The following is a 21,375-nucleotide window of genomic DNA, read 5'->3' as shown; positions in this document are numbered from 1 at the left end:
TCACCCCATTATGAAAGCAATATGTTTGCAATCTTGCTGATGACGGACAGCACTGGCCTGGCCGAACGCGTGCACGACTGCTCGTGGCTCCAGTTCTGGGCATGTGCCACTACAAGCAGCTGTTAACATGAGACGGGTGCAGATATCATGCCATGGAACTATAGTGCCTGGTGATGGCCACTGCCAGAAGTATCCTTGCAAGATAAAGAAACTGATCTTACGCTGCACTCTACAGGCCCAGTCCAAACCCTCAGATGGTGCTGAACTGAAGTCGAATGGCATTGCCTAAAGCTGAGAATTAGGAAGGTACCTACCATGTCTAAACGACTCAGCCAACTTCGAGGCAGAACCGTTTACTGACTCTTGGCATTGCCTGGGGGCCGACACAGTGGGTGGGCCACGGACCTTATGGTGGCGGACCTGATTCTCCTCCTCTTCAGCCTTTGCACGCACACTCCTTTATATGATGCGTCCTGGTGCCACCATACGGCCCATGCAGGATGAAAATCTTCTGCTACATTAGGTTCTTCAGATTCAGACGCCAATTAACTGAGATCACAAGTGATCTGTGCCAGAAGCTGTGAAAGTTCCGCGTCACATACCTATCAACCGTGCACGCATCAGCGCATGGCTAGTCCCCCCGTGTCGAATAATTAAATGAACTCGTAAATGATCGGATTGTATCGGAAACTCTTACATGAACGGTGTGTATCTGTCCCCACTGAAGAAATGAAATGGTACATGGTTGGTGGGCATGGATAGAATCGACTCTTTGGAGTTTAGGTTTTTGGATCAGAAGTTGAATTTTTTTTGGTATAGAACACCCATAGGTACGGATCCTACCCTGTCTTTAGGTGTATTACATCGTAGCCGTGAGCGAACAGGACGGCGTTTCTTGTGGAAGTATACGGTCGAAATGGTTTGATCGTTTTTGAATTACATGGTTTGAAATACATTCGGAGCCATGATCTGTCAGATCCAGATGTATCCTGAGCTAATTTGCACAAACTTTAATTGTATGGACACAAAGAGCCTGTCATGAACTGAGATATGGCAACTGAAACTTCACATTTTAGTTTGACCTCAAAGGTCATCAAAGGTCACTAATGCAACACAAAAAGAAAATATCAAAAATGATTGCACGCTGACCAGAATGATACCAGCAACAGGAGCAAAAAATCCCGGCGCTTTTCACCAAATGTTACAATATCGACATTGTAATGATCGCTAGTAAAGCATTTAACCGTAACCACGTGATGGAGCACATCGATCTGGATGAAAAGGAGCGTTCAATGACCCCTCTACCCGACTCTCGAAACAAAAAGTTTGCCTTCGTTGCGATTTACTATCAGCGTAAAATAAGCATAATTCTAGGTAAATACGCAAATTTCAATCTCAATTCGCGACCCCTAAACCACCTTTGATTTCAATATTTTTGGCACCATTGGAATCAGGAGCCGCGAAATAATGGGAAAAACCACCCCCACCCACAAATTTCCAAAATCGGGAAAAATGGGTACCCCTATTGTACAGGTAGCTCGCAAACCATGCAGACGAAACACCATACCACTCCAGCTTATTCAGCAGGAGGGCGTGGTTCACACTGTCAAACGCCTTACTGAGGTGTCAAACGCCTTACTGAAGCGGAGCGGAACGCAGCTGGCCATTCCTCCAGTGTGGCCACCGACCAGCAACTACCGGGCCTCGGACCGCGTGTCCACCCAGTACCGACCGCAAGGACTGTCAGCTGTGTGTTTCTTGGCTGCAATGCTTACTAACTTCCCATGGATTTGGACCGACGTAATTTGATGCTAATTAAACATTCTTCAAAATTGTTGACAATTTCCTTCGAATAATGTTTATTTTCAGAACATTGTTAAAAAACAACAGCATAGCGAAATAGGAACCGAACGCTGTCGCAAATAACGACATGAATGTCATGCGGCACGATTACTGATCTCAGGCAGCTTTTGCCAAATTGTCAGGGAACTCAGATTTGTTTTTCAATAGAAAAACACAATTCTAAAGAATAGTGTTTTAACTATTGACAACAAACCTTCGGTTATGATTAGGTAGGTATGCCTAGTTATAGAAGACAATAATTTAACTAATATTTAATGATTGAGTTTCATTTAATTAATATTCATTTTATAATTTATTTAATAATTAAACTAACTAATAATTAATAATATTTCCAATTACAGGTATGTATACCATTAACTTGTGTGAAGTCTTAGGGAAGAACAGACGAACAAGAGGTGTCATTTCTAAGAACGGAAGGAGCCGCAATATAAGTATCTTGTCCACATTGACAACACAATGCCACCTTTTCCTTCCAAGAACCGGAGCGAAGCATCTTGACGATGATAGTCAGCAAGGACTTCCGTCTGACTTCGGGCGGAGCAGCAGACCGAGAAAATAATTCACTCTTCACACCTGTGGCCCTGCACGGGATCTGATTCCCGCAGCGGCATGAATATTCTACTCACCACGGTGCAGCCAAGACAACGTTACGTGCAAGGTGCAGACGGCAGTGGGCAGTATCGGGAAGTGGTTGGGAGCGTTCTTTGGGTATAGTTTGCGGTATTTAACCTTCGCCCCAGTGGGGGGGGGGGGCATATGTTACCACCCTGTCGCAATTTTTGCGTATAAATAAAAAACCACGGCCCGTAGCGCCGCGCCGCTTGGCATAGCTTTTTGTACATCAATTTTGGACAATGTGTGAAATTTTTGACCCCAGGTCATGTCAGGTCAGGTCACCAGGTCAAGTTAACTGACCAGGCCTAAAAAAAGTTTGCAAACATGTCCAGCCTGCAGTGTTCGTCAGAAAGGTTTTAAACTTGGTGGACTGCATGATGTTATGGGCGCCTACAAGTTGTATATCTCGGATTTTTTATATCCGTGACCTAAGGTCAGGTCAGTGGCGTGACCTTACCATTATAAGTCAATGGAGAAAAATGAAAATGCCTCTAGATCCGTGTGTACGCATAGGAACAGTCCAAATATTTCAGAATCACAATGATTTGGACCACCCGTGACGGCCAAGGTCTCTTTTTTGCTGATAGCCTCTAGAAAGGTCATCCGAGGTCATTTGAGGCTACAAACATATTTTTGCCAATAACTCTCGATTGGAAAGAGATAGGACGCTGGGGATGGCCTCATTGTGTTTGTCTTGTTGAGACGCATCGACTGATATGCGACATGACCTTTCCCGGTCAGGTCATGACCTTGACCTGAGGTCAAATTTTCAAGTTGACCTTTCAAGGTCAAATTATAGTTCATTCGACGCGTGTCGTCGAGAGGAACACGATTCTGGCAATATAAATGTCGTGGCTTTTTCTAGTCAAAAGTTATTGTCGAAAAACACTTTGCGAAAAACAGCTATTTTTGGAGTTTATGCCCTCTGGAGGCTAAACCGTTGACCTGAGGTCAATTTCGATGATAACCTTATCGAAAGAAGAGTTCAAAAGCTATCGATTGCTTTTCCATGCGTTTTTCTAGCTATCATAGTTTCTGAGATAAGTGCATGTTTTCTGAAAAATATAATGACATTTGGCAAATTTTGACCTTTGATGACCTCCAGTGACCTCAATATTGCTCCAAGATGAAAAATGACCGAAATACTTTCAAACATACGCATTGAGAGCTATCGACTGCTTTTACCGCGTCTTTCTAGCCCTCTTAGTTTTTGAGTTAGAGGTGGGTGGTAACATATGCCCCCCCCCCCCCCACTAGGGCGAAGTTGGCTGAGACCGCCACTGGGGCGCGGGTTAAATCGAGTGAATTGTAAAACCATGCTTCGTTCACGCCAAGGCAAGGGTTGGTTCCCTCCATTATGGATGCATGAAGCACTGGACAGTGGACAATGCTGTTCCTAGCTGTTTGGAAGCAAATAATTTGAAATGCCGTTGCGACATCACCATTAGCCAAACGACGGTTGATTTGTAGTACTGACTGCTTAACCCTAAGTGTAAGTAGGCACCAGACATGTGCATGGATCCGAGAAAATGGATCTAGGATCTGCTCCCACGGATCCTGATCTCGGATCCGTCGGGATCATGATCAAGCTCCTTAATTTATTGAGAGATCGATAGGGATTATAGATCCGTAGATCCGAGTCTAGTATTTTTGCTTAAGATCCAGTGGGATCATAGATCCTCATTTATTTTTGGTCAACACAGAAATCCCAAAAGTGCAATCGTTGCAACTCACAAACATACTTACTTAAAGATTTTATGTGATAACACGTCATAATCCATAGTTTCATGGCACTTATTGACATAGAAAAACTTGGAAACCTGGTTTCAAATGTTGTGCATGGTAGGATCCACTATCCACTAGATCATAGATCCATGTTCTTGGTTTATCGTCAGATCCTGTGAGATCATAGATCCAGGATAAATTTTTCACGCCGGATTCGGTGGGATCATAGATCCGAACCTGCAATTTGCCTTGAGATCCACTGAGAGTCTGTGACTGAGATCATAGATCCATCACTCGGATCCATGCACATGTCTGGTAGGCACTGTAGGTACACTGAATGCATGTATTGTATATTATAGTTTGAACATATGGTGAAGAGCGATTATATCAATAACGTTCAAAAGGAAACTGATCTCAATTGGATAATTTGTAGATCCATTCATGTCGTCTCGTTCTTGACGCTGAATCATGCTGTAAAAAAACTGGCAATTTGAGTTTGGGGATGTCACGCGGTCTTCAAGAAGATAAAATAAACTATGAAAGGCCACTATGACTCCCAAAAAAGCTCTTTTTCTCACTGAAAAGTAAAAAACAATCTTACTACTGTCGCATCAGGAGATCCAGAAATATACTCAGTTTTACAACGTAAATAACACAGTACAAATCAACCAACCATGATCAACCATGACACCTAAATAAAGAATGATACTTCGACACCGTATGCATAAATGTACACTGAACATTCGTACACATCAATGGAAACGTAATTGTCATTCAGACTTCAGGCCTTCAGGGTCCTCTCAGGCGAATGGCTGGCATTCAAGTGGCCACATTTCCTTGACATCCGTGACACTCATTCACACATATGGCTTTGCAATGCTGATTGAAAGAGCCCACTTGCCTCCGAAACCACTTCCATTTGGCACTATTTGATCATATAAAATATTTGATAGTTACATTAGCCGTTTATCTAGCGGCTATGCAACATTCCCTTTGAAGCAGAATTCGTGCATGTGCCTATAGCTATGAATTTAAGCTTCCTCAATAGCGCAATTGATGCTAAAATAGTCACTGAAATTGCCGGCTAAATAGCCGCTGTCAGTTGCCTGAAAAGCTGGTGACCTCGCTATTTCAAGGGCACTCAAGTGAAATAAATAGAGAAGATAGAATTCATCACACTATCATGCATGAGCTATCGCTGAAGGTCCGACAACCAAGGCAGCCCTTGCTTCATTGTGCGGAGTTGTATTTACGGAACAGCTTGAGACTTTCATGAGCGGGTATTCAAGCACGGCCCCGTAGTAACTCCTTTGCGAATAACGCGAAACGGCATGGGGTTAATAATATCAAGCATATACCTATATTTACGACTGCTTTAGCTCTCTAATCATCTCACCTCAGACCTGGCACACAGCTCTCATCAATAACACGCTCTCATCTAAACACCATGCAACCATCATCTTTCCGGCACCATCGTCCCCTGGAGCAACACCCCATCGCATGCACGGTAGCAGCACGTGTTTGGCACCGCCGCGGGCGCCTCGAGTGCCCACTCCAGGTGCGCCGCAAACCGTCGTCCGTCCGTCCAGGTGACTGTCCCACGGCGGATCCCATGAAAACCACGGTGCCCGGCCGGCCGTCGCGCCGGCCGCTATGAGTCGTTCACAGGGATACGCCCCAGTTTACGCAAGGCAAGGCCGCGCGCTACGCTCACTTGGCCCCACTAATGGCGGCCGTCTGAGCAACGTTGCGAAGTTTGGGGGAAAATCGTCGCCCCCGGTCGGTCGGGGTTCCATGGGAATGGCGGTATATAACTGGTGGGTGCCGACTGGAGGGCATCAGTGGACTGTGAGTGAGGTGGTACAGCAGCACATACCTACTCCTCAGCGGCACACAGGAGCCGCCAATATGAAGGTACGGCACAGTGGAGACAGGTGATTTGATTTTAATGGCGTTTGAATACCCCGCATCATCAAACAGACCAAATATCCATTATTCAATCATCATTTCACCAAGTATCCAATCAACAATCGAATAAATAAACAAATCAATCAATCAATCAGTCAGAGTTCGGTAACATATAAATTTATGATCCATCAATCTAGCAGCAAATTAATTAGGTAATTGTTCAATTAGCAGACAAACAACAAAGGAGCTCATCACCATTGTAAAGCAAATGTGTCTGCAGTTCCCAATGTTGCTCGATGGTTGACGTAAATAAATGCAGACGTTGCTTCATTTGCATTGGTCGCACAATATCTATAAACTTTTTACTTTGAACAACAATCAAAACACTTGTTAACAATTACAACACCTAGATCTTGTATATGTTAGCCATCGGTTCAGACTGCACGGCGGAAACAATCCCTAATAATTGGGCTTCTTTCCCTTTTGATTCTAAGCAAATAAAAGAAAATGATGAAAAAACTTGATAAACGAGACATGATTCATTTTGTGGTAATCATTGTATAATTTTTCTCTCCGCAAATATCTTACTGGCCATGCTATAGCATTATTGCTTTTAAGGATTTTGTGGTTCCCTGTTCACTATTCTTTCCTTTCCGATGGTATTGCATTGCAATACACACCTAACTAATGGCTACTTTGTATCATATCATATGCTAGGCCAAAAAAGACGTTAGTCTAAACTCGCGTCGCACAAAAATATTGAGTGGCTTCATTCAGTTTGTCGTTACCTTTCGGACGATGTTATGGTAATCATTAAAGACCAAACTAAGCCAAAATAAAATGCCGAAAAGACATAAAACGGAATGTAAAATGCCAACAAGACATTCAATGTGATGAGTAACGCAAAATGTAGAAACGTGGTAGGCGTTCACCCTTCACATTGCGCTATATAGGTAGGGAGGTGTGCCTGAAGAAATGAGCTCATTTTCACACGGGTAAACTGCAGGAGTATTGCGACAAACGAGAAAATACCTACAAGGGTTACCACGGTTAAACACATACGCAAGCATTAACGACCATGACCGAACGGCGACACCCAAATGTACCAATAAACATTAACCCGTCTTATTGCGTCGTGGATGACAATGGCTAACATTAAATGTGACACTTTTTCCCACAGGTCTTTATCGTTTTGGCTGTGGCGGCGGTGGCATCCGCCCAGTACTACGCCTCATCACCTGCGCCGGCCAACCGATACGCCCCCACCGCCGCCCCCGCCCCCGCCCCGGCTCCGTCCAACCGCTACGGCGCGCGTGCCGCCCCCGCCCCCGCCAACCGCTACGCACCCACCGCCGCCCCCGCTCCTGCCCCCGCTAACCGCTATGCGCCTACCGCCGCCCCCGCTAACCGCTATGCACCTACAGCCGCCCCCGCCCCCGCCAACCGCTACAGCCCGGCCCCTGCCTCCGCTGCCCCGGCCGCCGAAAACCGCTACAGCCCGGCTCCGACTCCTGCCCCAGCCGGCGGCTACAGCCCGGCTCCGGCTCCTGCCCCAGCCGGCGGCTACAGCGCCGAGGAGGTCAGATTACTTTTTATATCAAACGACAAACGCCATTGTCCTTCAGGAATAATATGCGAAAAACGACCAATTCAACTACCGTTATGCAGTAAAAAAAAAATCACATTGCTGTAAATATTGAGAAAAACAATTACCGCATTCATATTTTTTCATACTGATTCACAACATACATAGCGGACTCATGCACATAGGACGACTTCCCGGTGATTAAAGAATCCCTCGTTTAAATCTCGCATATCATCTTTTCTTACTACCGTCGTATCTCCAATCTCGCAGTCTTCCCGCCTCACGTAACTTGTCACTTCCGCGTCTCATCTCTCATCTCCACCACCCACTTCCGCGTCTCATTTCGTGTCTCTTCCTCCGGCAGAGCGGCCCGGTCAAGTACTCGTTCGACTGGTCGGTGAACGAGGACGAGAACCAGTACAGCCACCGTGAGAGTCGGGACGGAGACAACACCGAGGGCTCCTACTCAGTGGCGCTGCCGGACGGCCGCGTACAGACCGTCACCTACACGGTCAACGGAGACGGCGGCTTCGTGGCCACCGTGACCTACGAGGGCGAGGCCCAGTACCCGGCGGCTCCCGAGGGAGGATACCAGCGCGCTCAGCCGGCCGCCGCGGCGCCGGCGCCCCAGTACGCCCCCAGCACCACCGCCAAGCCCCAGCGCACCTACGCTCCGCGCGCGCCAGCCCCCGCCACCGCGAAACCGCAGCCCAGCTATGCGCCGCGCACCACCGCCGCCCCGCAGCGCAGCTACTCGCCGCAGCCGACGTCAGCCGCGCCGGCCAGCTACCCCCAGCAGGGCGGCTACCAGCGGCCGCAGACCTACTCGCCGCGCCCCCAGCCGGCCGCCCCGCGCGGCTACAGCGCCCCTAGCGGCGGCTACTCGCAGCAGCCGACCGCAGCGCCATCTACCGCCGCGCCGGCGCTGCCCTCTGACGAGTACGGCGCACCGCCGGCGGCCCCTGCGCGAGCTGCCTACCCAGAGTATAAGACTCCCAGCAACCAGGGGTACCCCGCGTACAAGACGACGGGTGGTCTGAGCCAGGAGTATGGCGCTCCCGTCTCCTACTAGAGAAAAACACCTGAAAGTGGTCTCTCACCCTCTTCCCCTTTGAGACAGCCAGAGTAGCTGCTGGTTTGAGACCGTTCAGGTTGCTGAACGGCCTCCTCAGCCCAAGTAGCAGCACCGTAAAGCTGTCATACTGCTCAAGTCGCCTCCCACAAGAAAAGTGACCGCTGCCCCTCAAATCCCAGACTTAATGTTCAACGCTCACTTAAAATGGTCGCTTGAATTGCTGACATGATCTGTGAAAAGCTTGCCTAGCTCAGAGCAGGCTGTAAGCATCTTCATTGTTTGGTCATTGAAGGATGAAAGTCTTGCAAGGCAGCCCATAGCTCGTCATGCCTGAGAGGTAGTGCGAAGACGTGGACTCTCTCATGTGATAACTGAGGAAACTTCTAACATATTTATTATATTTAAAGTGTGAAAGTGCCGAATGTAGCGCCATGATTGTGCTATTCCCGCCGTGTGCTGACAGGGAGCATCAATTTAATCTACGAGTCTGAGCCAAATCCGTCCAATGTATGTGTCGTCACTGAGTGGCATCGGTGACAAAAGATGTGTGCTTGTATGTATATGTTGTCTAGTCAAAATACACGGTCCGAAACTGGGCGCAATTTTGCCAAATCGTAGCAAGATACTTTTTATGACGCTCTAAGATTTCAAAACGAAATGAAATACATCTGCACTGCGGGAAGACCCGTGAAAAGGGCTAATCACTCGGAACTGACAAAACTTCAGCGCGTAGACGTGAGGCTCATAAGCTCAACAACGATGCATTTCGCCTGCTACCAATGCCCAAATACCGCGCTGAGTAATCGTGCTCACTGCTCAATTAGGTACACATTTGAACAGCACACAACTATCTCCAGAATAATTGCATAATTATCATAATTGTCAGGATGCAGATCATTCACTTACGATAAGCCTATAGAATAAAGGTTTCTTACTTCGTCAATCTAGACTCTATTCACCCACACATTGGCACAAAAAGAAAAGCTTTATTAGCCAGCGATCGATAACCACCCACGAACAAATCCGGCCCTCACCGACCAGTTACCCACGAGTGGAGCTCTCATCTCGCTGGCGAAACTCTGCCGTTTAGAGTCGCTGACCACGCCTTCAGTACGGCGTGGCCGAGCGGCCGAGCGGCAGAAGTGGCTCAGTTCCCACATTATGGCTCATCACTGGAACAAGTCAGTGGACGAGCTGGGTGGGCGGTGGACATACGTGCAGGCCACAAAAGCCAGCAAAACAGGTATCTCACTGCATCGTCGCCCTGGATCTATGAAAATTGTGTGCTCGATAATACATGAAGCAAGTCGCCAGCTAATTAGTACTGATGAGTTGGTAACGTTTGTGATCACATTTGGTTAAATCACAAGCCATTGCATCAGGCAATCGTTCCCCTGTGCAGTAAAACATGGCTGGTGAACTGTTCTAGCGGCCGCTCGACAAGTTTAGGACCACGACGCGTAGATGGCAGCATCAGAACCGATGCCCAGCTAGAGGTGCTAGGACCAGGGATGCGGAGCCGTGGAAATTTCAGACGGCTCCGGCTCCGGCTCGGGAGAAAAAAATCGGCTCCGGCTCCGGCTCCGGCTCCGGGTGAAATGTCATGGCGGCTCCGACTCCGGCTCCGGCTCCGAGTAAAATGATCCGGCTCCGGCGGCTCCGGCTCCGGCTTCTACTCAGTACATCCCCTATGCGATCAATTAAATACGGGTGGAAGAAAAAAGGCGATGGGATTGGTACACGTTGCTTCTGTATTTGTATAACAAGGCTATTTTGAATACCACATTGTTTTACGCCTTGTACTGTCAAACCGGACTAGGTAAATAATTGTTTCCTCTTAAGAAAAGGAGCCGGAGTCGGCAGTCGCCCCCTTTTTTGACGGCTCCGGCTCCGGCTCCGGGCTTTATTGTTTCACGGCTCCGGCTCCGGCTCCGGCTCCGGGCAAAACATGCCGGCTCCGGCGGCTCCGGCTCCGGCTCCGGCTCCGCATCCCTGGCTAGGACTCATCGAAGCACGGCTTCGGATAAGTGCGTGATTCAGGTAAATGCTCCTTACATCAAGTCAAACCAACAACTCAGCTAAAACAAGACAAGGTTCAAATTCTTTCAGAAAATATCCCACACAGCTCGGGAAATTCGAATAACGCCTGAGCTTTTCTCTGAAGATTGAAACAGGCATCCAAAGTGCTGCTATTAACTCTCAACTGCAGTTCCCAGACTGTTAAATGATAGAGAGGCGACCTCAATACTGCACGGTGATGCTACGCTTCACTACGAACTATCTCCGGCTATTGGTCACGCTACGGGGATAAAATACCCACCATTTATGGGTGGGCAATGGCTAACGTGCCTATCGGGACATAAGAACGCAAGGTAAACTGAAAAGGATATGCGAGATTAGTCGAAAGTGGCGATGGCTTGCAGATCAAAAGGCTATGTGGGGCTATGCGACCGTGCGCGGTGCGCACATTAAACTTTGGACTCCAAATTCTGCCATAGAACCGGAATTGCATAGAGGGCAGGGTCAACGCAACAAGCTTCGCTTAGCGGGGGCTCTTTCCTTATGAATCCCTCCATCCTTTAGGTTCGGACTAAACTTATTTTTTTTTAAAAACACCTAATGGATAACTTATCAGAGGGAAATCCTGCAGTAACTTACTCAATTTGCAAAAAAAAAGTATCATTGAGTAAGTTATTCAGATAGTTTTAATAAGTGTAGAGGATCTGGGCTGTTCTTTTCATTGAGGACAAGTATAGGTGGTCCATCACAAAAACTTTGTATCTCTCACTCACCCCAATTCACATACGTTCTACGACACAGCTAACTGAAACAGTTTCCATGCAGTTATAGGAGTAACACGCCTTCTTTACGTGGCACTCTCTTCTTAGTTATCAGTGGGCTTATTACCTGTATCGTTCGACAAATAACCGTGTCAACAAAAGTACAGATTATTCGGCCATTGAAATCTCCAATCAATCAGGAAAAGTTTGCATACGCTATAACAGTCTGTAAGGTCAAGAGGGAAGTAACTTCCAGGAAACGCCTGTTCCGGACCATTTACGGAACAGCTTGTAGTTCAGTCATTCGACGTAATTCGGAGGATTGAGCAACGCTAGCCTGCAAATAACCTATAATTGAGCAGCACCCACAAAGGACAGCTGCAAAGACAATCAGTTCGCATGAATCACAATTTCGGTCAATTGTGTAATATCCGGCGGCGCATACATAAACCCGCCAGTGGTCATTCCGTACTCATTACGGTTTTACGTTACTCACACTACGCCAAGGTCAGGGTGGTTTACCCAAATACCCACAATCATACCTCACCTACTCAGACCCTGAGGGCATAGCGTGGTCCCAGCATTGACCGTGAGTCGCCAAGGGGTATCCTGAGTTCTCCGGTATGGGCCGCCGTGCACAAATTTCTCCCGTGCGAACTCTGTCCGGCGTGAAAACGACGCGGGTCAAGGCGGCAAGCAGACGCCGGCCGGAGGCTCTGTGCGACACTGGACGTCGAGCAGGGAGCTTCTCAGGAACAAGCCGGCCGCAAACGGTGCCAGAAGCGCCACGGGGCGAGGTGTTGTGCTGAGATACACCGTCCCGAAGTTAGTGTCAGATTGTCACAGCCATCCCGTTGACGGTAGAAGTCTATAAGTCAGTGATCCACCCGCCTAAGGACGAAGACGCTCCCACTAAGAAGAGCTAAGAAGGACGTGATGTGAGCAGGACGTGACGTGCGGAAGACGTGACGTGTCATCAGCGGACGTTCCTGCCCTCACTGTAGGACGGCGTGACGGCAGGACAGGGGACCGGTCACGCGATCGTGTTCCTCTGACACCTGAATAGACCGCAGTGCCGGCGGCGGCCGCGAACCCTCAGAATCCGTGACTGTAGCGATGTGGCGTCGGTGGCTGCTGAGTGTGCTGATCTGCGGGATCCTACACTTGGTGCAAACGCGAGGAGGTTCAGCTCAGCTTCAGGTGAGACATCGAGGTGAACAATAAACATTGAACATATTATGTCTATGCAACAGATAATTTAGGCGTCATAGCTTGGCAATGAGTAGTCACTGTGAATAATGCAAGTGTGATGCGTTGAATATTCCAACCATGTCTGGTCCATAAACACCACTTATTTTAGGTTTTTCAATGGTCAAAAACAGAAGATATTCGAAAAGTTTTTGGTTTCGTTAGCCTTTCGAAAACTTTGATATCATTTTTTTTTTTTGCTTCCCTGAAGATTATTTTTAACCCGCGCCCAGATGGGGTCTGCCGAGCAACGCGGTCTGATGGGGGGGGGGGGGCATTTTGCCCCCCCCCCCTCAGATCTCGAGAACCACGTAACATAGCGACAAGCGGTAAACGGTGTTGGATAGCCCCAACGGGGAACTACCTTGTGACCCGATTTCATTGACCTCGGTCAAACCGATGACGTCACAGGTCAGGTCAAAGGTCGAATTTTCACCGTTTACAGGCATTTCAAGAAATGCGTTGTAAAATCGAGTAAAATGCATTTCATTAAAAATCATCGATGGGGAAATGATCTTCAAACACATATTTTGCTATTTGAGGTCACTGATACCAGGTCAGGTCACAGGGGTCAGGTCACTGGGGGGGGGGTCACAATATGAAAGTGTCGTGTGATACATGTTTTATGGTCCATTTTACATGACAAATGCGATTATGTGGATCAGACAGACTTTAGGGCCAGCTTAGGTCACGTTTTGGTCAAGGTCAGGTCAAGGTCAGGTGAAGGTCAGGTCAAATTAGGTCAAATTTCAAAGTTGATATTTTTGCATAAAATGGGTATCGATTCGATGCAGCTCGTCACGGGGAGTTCAATGGTGGTCTCCGTTTTGCGCTACGAGGTCTAGAATTGCTAAAAATTGAGTTCAAAATTTTGACGTCATCAATTTTTAACAGTTTTTTTCGCTATAACTTGGCCAAAAAAAGAGGTATCGATCTAAAATTTGGTATGTATATCGAAGAGCGCAGGGACTATCACATATATTCCGGTTTTTTTTCGAAATTCGAAATTTTTTTGGAAATTTTTTGAGTTTTTCTAAAAAAAATCAATTTTTTTGATTTTTGGGGGTCAAAATCCCAAAATTTCGAAAATCCGAGATAGCAGTTTTGTAGCGCCGTCTTTTCTCTACACAACCACATAAAGAACTTTAAAATTGCTTGTTAACTGTAGAATTGGTGAGCGTTTCAAGATGTCATGTTTTTTGCTCATTTTTACTCGAACATGACCTCAGTTTGACCTCAATAACTCCTGACCTGAGGTGACCTGTGACTTGAAATTTTGTGTGAAGGTGTCAAATTGATGCCCGGTAAGGTACCCAAAATTTGGCGGCGCGCAGCGCCGCCGTTTTTGCGCTATTTAAGAAAAACCACAGGGGGGGGGGCCAAAATGGCCCCCCCCCCATCAGGGCGCGGGTTAAGTTGTTCTTGGCGATCTTAAGTTCAATTTTCAAGTTTGTAAGGTTAACTTGTCGCTTGCAGACTGAAGATCGATTTCATGGCTAACAAAACTAGATAATATCAGATGGTTAAAAAGTATAAATCCATTTCGAATCGAAAATTAAAAACACGCTGTCAAAGTACTTAAATAAAAAAGCAACTTCGCTCTTCCAGGTTGAAGCAGTGCAATGCTAGGCCAGTGCAACACTGAACGATGCAATAAAGCGACTTCAACGCGCAACTTGCTTCCCCTCCTCCGCCTGACGTTGACTTTACCCGTAACCCTAAATGTAATCTTGGAGGTACTAATCTGGAAGGAGCGTATCGTCATGAACTTCTGTTCGTCCCCTCGCCTGTCTCGTTGCGGCTATTGGTCATAGAGTTATTGGATGGGGGCGCTTAACGCCCCTCCTCACTAGATTTAACCCAACACTTCCCTGTTTACTTGATAAAATATATGTCGCAGGCATCAGGTGAAATCTGGCATTTCCTGAAATGTCCAGGCTTTACGTGGAATGCCTGGGCTTTTCATGAAATGCCGGATTTCATCCCATGTTTGGGTTGCATCGTTTGGCGCTGGCTCAGCACCAAACCTAAACAACAACACCTAACCCGACCAAACCTAATGTAACCTAGCCTTATCTAACCAATTTACTTTTCACATAACAGGTACCTAAGGTTATGTCTAATGATTTGCTATGCTAGGTAGGTGCAAGTAGGTTCAAGGTTAGGCATTTCATAAAATGCCGGATTTCAGCCGATGCCAACGACATATACAATTTGAGAAAAACTGCAAACATGAGCAAGAAATGTGTGCAAATCTTATGTAACTACCCAGCCGCTCTAAATCCGATTTCAGGTGGACGGTCGACTACCGAACTACGCCTTCTCATGGGGCTCAATAGATGGCGCTGGGAACGGCTACGGCCAGAGCGAACACAGGGAAGGAGACGTCATCCGCGGCTCCTACCGGGTCACTCTGCCCAACGGTAAAACGCAGGTTAGTAATGGTAAAACACAGGTTAGTGGTGGCAAAACGTAAGCCAGTCTCTGGATAATCGGGAAGTTAGTCAACTGTCGATGTGACACAGCCCCAGTGCGGCTGCGATCATCGTTCGGGACTGGACTGAAATAGGATATTGACATCCAAATAATCATCACCGTTCCGTGCTTCTATCCTCAGGATACAGAAATCCTTCTCCTCCACGCCGCAACCCCACTCCGGGCTGGACAGGCACCTTTATCTCATGCGGGCTGCTCCCTTGGAGCGGCACCGCTGCTCCTGAGGGCATGGGTGGAGAACCTGCCCCGGCCACCCCGGCCGTGGCCGGGGTAACTTTCAGCCTACCCCGGCGCGGCCGGGGTAACTTTTCCACTCTTGTAAATCCTAGAAGCTGTCTCCAAACGAGAAAAGAAAACTCGTTCTTCAAATGTTCACTGCCATGGGCGTAATATTGCAAATCAGGTAACTAACTATTTGCTTAACATACCATAATCTCCAACCCCAGGACCCGCGTGTGGTCGCCAATGCCAAGACTGCTCTCAAATCGGGTTCAGTTTCGAAAATTTGGCGCGTTTTCGGCGCACTTTTTCTGAAACAATGCTTGACCTCGCTGCCTTCGACTGGCCTGCCAGTGCCAAAGACCGCAACCATACCTGTTTATAATAGCGTAGGGGAGAGTGGGGCACATTCGTGCATGGGGCACATTCGTTTTCAGCAGTTTATGGGAACACGAGTGACTGCACGAGCTCAAGGTAAATTATGGAAATATGTCTATCATTGCCGCCCTTCGTTCACCGTAGAAGACAACACTGTACCTGCTGTCATGCTTGATAAAAACGCAAATTTGTAATATTCGTGAGCTTTCCAAACTTTTCTCATATCATCCATTTTCGTGATCCTGACTCGGAAATGTGGTTCAGCTTTTCAAAATTGGGGGTGAAGAAGCTCACTCTATTCACGGAACTGCTGCAAACTTGTTTGTTGAAAAAGTGTCATTTTTTCACAAAGAAATTTTGAAATATATTACTAATAACGTTGTGGGGCAGGTTCGTGTACGCACTGCCTGGGGGCACATTCGTGCATATTTTTTTTTAGTTTTTGCGATTTATGACTTTATCTGTAGTAGGTTTCTCTAATGACGCTCGCCTGACTCAGTCTCGACTGCTTGCGACGTCGTGACGAGCAATTCACGCGAACTTGGCGAGGTCACGGAGGCCGGCAGTTGGCACATTCTTGTTGGCCAGCCCATTCTTTCTACATATGTTGTGCAATGCATTCTTGTCGAAAGGAATCAAGTGAAATGACCCCCTGCCAATTTCCTTTGGTAAATTTCTGGTAATGCCCGGTAATTTCTCGAACTTTGCAGGGTGAACGGAAGTGCCCCACCTCTTGAACGAATGTGCCCCATAGGTGGGGTGCAGTTTCGTGCAAATGTTCAGAGTTATTAAAAGTCATTTTTTCTAATGGAAGCAATAATTTTAGAGGATAACTTTTAAAGAGGAAAACTATCTGCAATAGTTCCTTTCCATACTACAATCAACAATTTTGCCATTGCACTAACCAAAGAACAGATATATGGGTTTATCCATTTTTTGCACGAATGTGCCCCACTCTCCCCTACTCGTCAGGATGCTCATAAACACCGAGCGTCCGTTGCACGCTTCGAAATCGGACTGTTGTAACCGGGACGCGTACTCTTGCCACGCGGAGTCCAACGCTCTACCGACTGAGCTGCGAGACCGGGACCGGTCGATATTCCTGGATCGACTCCCTGTTTGTTTTATAGGAGGTTGAGCTGCCCAACATTGAAGAAGGCTGCGTAAGGGGTTTGCTTATGATGACTGTTGACAACAATGTGAGCATATCGTCTTTCCGACTATTGGTCGCCGGCCGGGGTAACTTTTTCAAACATTCTCCACCCATGCCTGAGGGAGCGCACCCCGTAGCCGGGTGCAGAGAGTGCTTGGGGGGCTGGTCGGCCTGTCCATTCGGACGGGCTCAGCCCCGGCGACTCTCTAGGGTGTCTGCCCAGACCAATGTCTCCCCCTAATTCCTATCATCCTTCCGGCTCTGCAATGGTCTTGTCAGACCGAAAGGGCCTAACCCAACAAAACAAACAAAATCCAAATAAGGTAAGGCTAACTCCATGAGCAGTGGGAATAAGCGTTAGGAATTGTGTCAGCAAACTGCAACAAAATCAAAGGCATCACTGCAAACGGGGATAAGAAGCCACACGGATGATTGAAATACGAGGAAATGCAAAAAAAAAATGTAATAACATTTTATGTAAAAGTATAGTACCAGTATAACGCCTTTTGGGGCGACTAACGGAGCGAGCGAGAGGGTGGGCCTTGCACGTGCGAAATTTCGAGGGGGTACCTCCAACTGACTTGTGCACGGCACCTTACTAACCGGTCTCTAGCGATGTGCCAAATTTGAGCACAATCGGCCCAGCCGTTCTCGAGATCTGGAAGCGGCACCCTGCACGTGCGCACGTGCAAAATGGGTCCCAACTGACTTGTGCACGGCACCCTACTAACTGGTCCTAACCGTGTACCAAATTTGAGCGCCATCGGTCCAGCCGTTCTCGAGATCTGGAAACAACCCCTGCACGTGCGCACGTGCAGCAACACCCCAACTCCGGCACATGGATATGCAGTGCCTAGTGGGTGCCTACCTACATGCCAACTTTCAGCGCAATCGGCCAAGTAGTTACCGAGATATTGCAACAATTACAAAACTGACACCTCTTCCTTTTGCACGTGGCACGTGCATAAGGGGTCTGAAGGAATGAAGCTACCCTACAAAAATTACCGCGTGTAAATCGGTCAAGTGGTTGCTGAGATATAAGCCTTGCAAAAGCGTCCGCACGGCCGGTCGGCCGGCCGGCCGCTCATACTCAGAAATTTCCGTTAACCCGCGCCCTGATGGGGAGGGGCCATTTTGGCCCCCCCAGTGGTTTTTCTTAAATAGCGAGAAAACGGCGGCGCGCAGCGCCGCCAAATTTTGGGTACCTTACCGGGCATCAATTTGACACCTTCACACAAAATTTCAAGTCACAGGTCACTTCAGGTCAGGAGTTATTGAGGTCAAACTGAGGTCATGTTCGAGTAAAAATGAGCAAAAAACATGACATCTTGAAACGCTCACCAATTCTACAGTTAACAAGCAATTTTAAAGTTCTTTATGTGGTTGTGTAGAAAAAAGACGGCGCTACAAAACTGCTATCTCAGATTTTCGAAATTTTTGGATTTTGACCCCCAAAAATAAAAAAAAAATGATTTTTTTAGAAAAACTCAGAAAATTTCCAAAAAAATTTCGAATTTCGACAAAACCGGAATATATGTGATAGTCCCTGCGCTCTTTGATAAACATACCAAATTTGAGATCGATACCTCTTTTTTTGGCCAAGTTATTGCGAAAAAAAACTGTTAAAAATTGATGACGTCAAATTTTTGAACTCAATTTTTAGCAGTTCTAGACCTCGTAGCGCAAAACAGAGACCACCATTGAACTCCCCGTGACGAGCTGCATCGAATCGATACCCATTTTATGCAAAAATATCAACTTTGAAATTTGACCTAATTTGACCTGACCTTGACCCGACCTTGACCAAAACGTGACCTAAGCTGGCCCAAAAGTCTACCTGACCCACATAATCGCATTTGTCATGTAAAATGGACCATAAAACATGTATCACACGACACTTTCATATTGTGACCCCCCAGTGACCTGACCTCTGTGACCTGACCTGGTATCAGTGACCTCAAATAGCAAAATATGTGTTTGAAGAACATTTCCCCATCGATGATTTTCAATGAAATGCATTTTACTCGATTTTACAACGCATTTCTTGAAATGCCTGTAAACGGTGAAAATTCGACCTCTGACCTGACCTGTGACGTCATCGGTTTGACCGAGGTCAATGAAATTGGGTCACAAGGTAGTTCCCCGTTGGGGCTATCCAACGCCGTTTACCGCTTGTCGCTATGTTGCGTGGTTCTCGAGATCTTAGGGGGGGGGGGGCCAAAATGCCCCCCCCCCCCATCAGACCGCGTTGCTCGGCAGACCCCATCAGGGCGCGGGTTAATCTAAGGAAAGACTACACTCGCTTCGCTCGCTCCATAATGAAGCAGCTTCTCGTGTTCCACGATTTGCCCTTGCCTCAGTTGGCAATAAGTTAAGCAGTCCCGCGCTCTGTTTCAGGTGGTGGAGTACTCGGTGGACGATCGATCCGGGTACGTGGCCGACGTGAGATATGTGGACGGAACAGTGGACACCACCGGGACACGTGGGGGTGGACCTCACGTCAGGCAACCCAAGCATGAAGATCGAAGAGTTGCCAGACCTGCAGATGCCTCTGGCAAGACCAGCAGACCGGATACCTCAGGATATCCTCTGCCAAGACCAGCATATGTTCCCGTCTCCCCAGGCAACTCAGCAAGGTATCAAAACTTCCCAAGTCAAGAACAGCCCCTCCCGCCGAGAAGACCGCCTGAGAACCAGCGGTTTTCGCCGCAGGCACAAGCAAAGCCCCATTTCAGATATAGGCCGTCTTATCGACCAGCAGGGTTCCAGCCTACGGTTGCAGAAAAAGCACCCTACTTCCTGCCGAAATTTCCTCTGCAAAAATCACACTTCAATCTCTATTCGCCGAAAGAAGAACCACACCGAACGACTGAACCAGCGAGCACTTTTCTTACCATAACTGAAAAACCGCTGAGACATTATCAGTCAACACCACCAGTAACATCTCACTCCTCACAGCGGCCAGAACAGTTCCAGCTGGAAGAGGATCGGCCATCTCCTCCGCCTCAGCAGTATCGGTACGGTGAACGTTTGAGGCCAAATCCTAACGAGGGCACAGGACACAGGCTCGTCGAGGTCGGTATCAATAGCCGAGGCCCTTACATCAACATCAGAGGCCAGCCGAAACCCGCATTTGAAGAACGTTTCCCACAGGTGGAAAAACCGCCTCTAGCTCCCTCCCGATTCACTTCAGAGACAAGGGCGGGATTCTTGGAATCGCCTACTCTTGGCCAGAGACATCAGTTAAGTCGACGTCCAGTCCCAACAGAGTCCTTTCACGAGGGTGAACTGACGCCATCACCAGGCTACCGACCAGCGCTCACCGTCCCGCACAAAGGTATAAAACCAACAAGACCAAGTACCCCAGAGTACTACTACCACCAACCACAACAGCACGATCCTTACAATACACCGTATCAACATGATCCATATCTTCCACCATCCGCTTTTACTTCGGTTGCCCCGTTCGAGCCTAGCCCAGTCACCCCTCCCAGCCGAGGGAAGCATGGTGGAAACCCAGAGTACCACGACAACCCAGCGATTTCTGAAGTGGAGCCGGCTTTGGAATTGTACCCACTGACACCCGAATGGGGCAGAAGGATGTCCCATTCCCCACAAGATGAACACACTGAGGATGTGAACAGCCACATGGACTACCACCAGAGCGAGGAAAGCTCAGTGACCGCGCGAGCAAGCGGCTATGATGACCCGAAGTTGAATAACTCTGGGAAAATGTCACCGAAGGATGCTAATAAAACAGTGCTGATTTTCCCGGCTCAGCCACCAAACTTGGATACAATCAGAAGAAGACCTGCCGGATTCTACCCGACACTTCCCCCTGTTACAAAGAAACCCAAAATCTTCCGAACAGGGGTCAGGCATCGATTGCCAAAAGATGGTCGACGCTCCCCTGGATACAGCAGCGCAAGCATTGATGAATCGGACAACGACTGGGGCCAGGATGAGCACTCCCGATGGGAGCCAGATAAGATGGACAAGAAGAACATCTCGCCCTTCGGAACTGCCTTCGGCGGAGGCCAAGAACGTCCCGGGCTCGATCAAGCCACATCGAAGCCGTCGTTCCGTTACTTGCCTACCCTGCCGACTGCCGTGTTTCGAGGGACACCAAGCGAAGTACATGGACAATATGGAAGCAAAAGAACCACAAATCGTCAATCACCTGAGGAGGTCTTCAACAACGTCGAGGCACCCAAGGAACAGCCTAGCACAGAGTATAGAAATCCTACTCGCGACGTCGTGAGTGAGAATGACAAACAGGAGAGCGGGTCGAGAGCAGATGAAGAGTCCAATGCTGCGTCGATTGATCCCA

The 21,375-nt window shown here is 47.9% G+C and overlaps 2 protein-coding genes across 2 annotated transcripts; both read left to right on the top strand.

Moving 5' to 3' along the window:
- The first annotated feature begins 6,042 nt into the window (after window positions 1-6,042).
- LOC122392439 (cuticle protein 19.8-like) lies at window positions 6,043-9,386 on the top strand. The gene is made up of 3 exons (XM_043387269.1): window positions 6,043-6,117; window positions 7,292-7,690; window positions 8,061-9,386. The coding sequence occupies exons 1-3, from the start codon at window positions 6,112-6,114 to the stop codon at window positions 8,766-8,768; spliced, it is 1,113 nt and encodes a 370-aa protein (XP_043243204.1). The 5' UTR covers window positions 6,043-6,111; the 3' UTR covers window positions 8,769-9,386.
- Window positions 9,387-12,667: 3,281 nt separating this feature from the next.
- LOC122392431 (cuticle protein 8-like) lies at window positions 12,668-20,071 on the top strand. Its single transcript, XM_043387256.1, has 4 exons — window positions 12,668-12,751; window positions 15,093-15,233; window positions 19,443-19,527; window positions 20,004-20,071. Exons 1-4 carry the CDS (start codon window positions 12,668-12,670, stop codon window positions 20,069-20,071), a joined length of 378 nt encoding a protein of 125 aa, XP_043243191.1.
- The last annotated feature ends 1,304 nt before the right edge of the window (window positions 20,072-21,375 follow it).

This window comes from Amphibalanus amphitrite, unplaced genomic scaffold (assembly GCF_019059575.1).
Source record: "Amphibalanus amphitrite isolate SeventyFive unplaced genomic scaffold, NRLGWU_Aamphi_draft 000486F_arrow, whole genome shotgun sequence".
Taxonomy (NCBI): Eukaryota; Metazoa; Arthropoda; class Thecostraca; order Balanomorpha; family Balanidae; genus Amphibalanus; species Amphibalanus amphitrite.
Note: the sequence above shows the minus strand (reverse complement) of the source record. Positions and strands in the feature narration are given on the sequence as shown.

What these genes read in the sequence shown, in the direction of transcription:
- LOC122392439 (XM_043387269.1), top strand. An exon ending in GCGGCTACAGCGCCGAGGAG is followed by an intron (nt 7,691 to 8,060) that starts GTCAGATTACTT and finishes TTCCTCCGGCAG; the next exon opens with AGCGGCCCGGTCAAGTACTC.
- LOC122392431 (XM_043387256.1), top strand. Translation starts at nt 12,668, where the DNA reads ATGTGGCGTCGGTGGCTGCTGAGTGTGCTGATCTGCGGGATCCTACAC. An exon ending in GAGGTTCAGCTCAGCTTCAG is followed by an intron (nt 12,752 to 15,092) that starts GTGAGACATCGA and finishes ATCCGATTTCAG; the next exon opens with GTGGACGGTCGACTACCGAA. An exon ending in TGCCCAACGGTAAAACGCAG is followed by an intron (nt 15,234 to 19,442) that starts GTTAGTAATGGT and finishes GCTCTGTTTCAG; the next exon opens with GTGGTGGAGTACTCGGTGGA.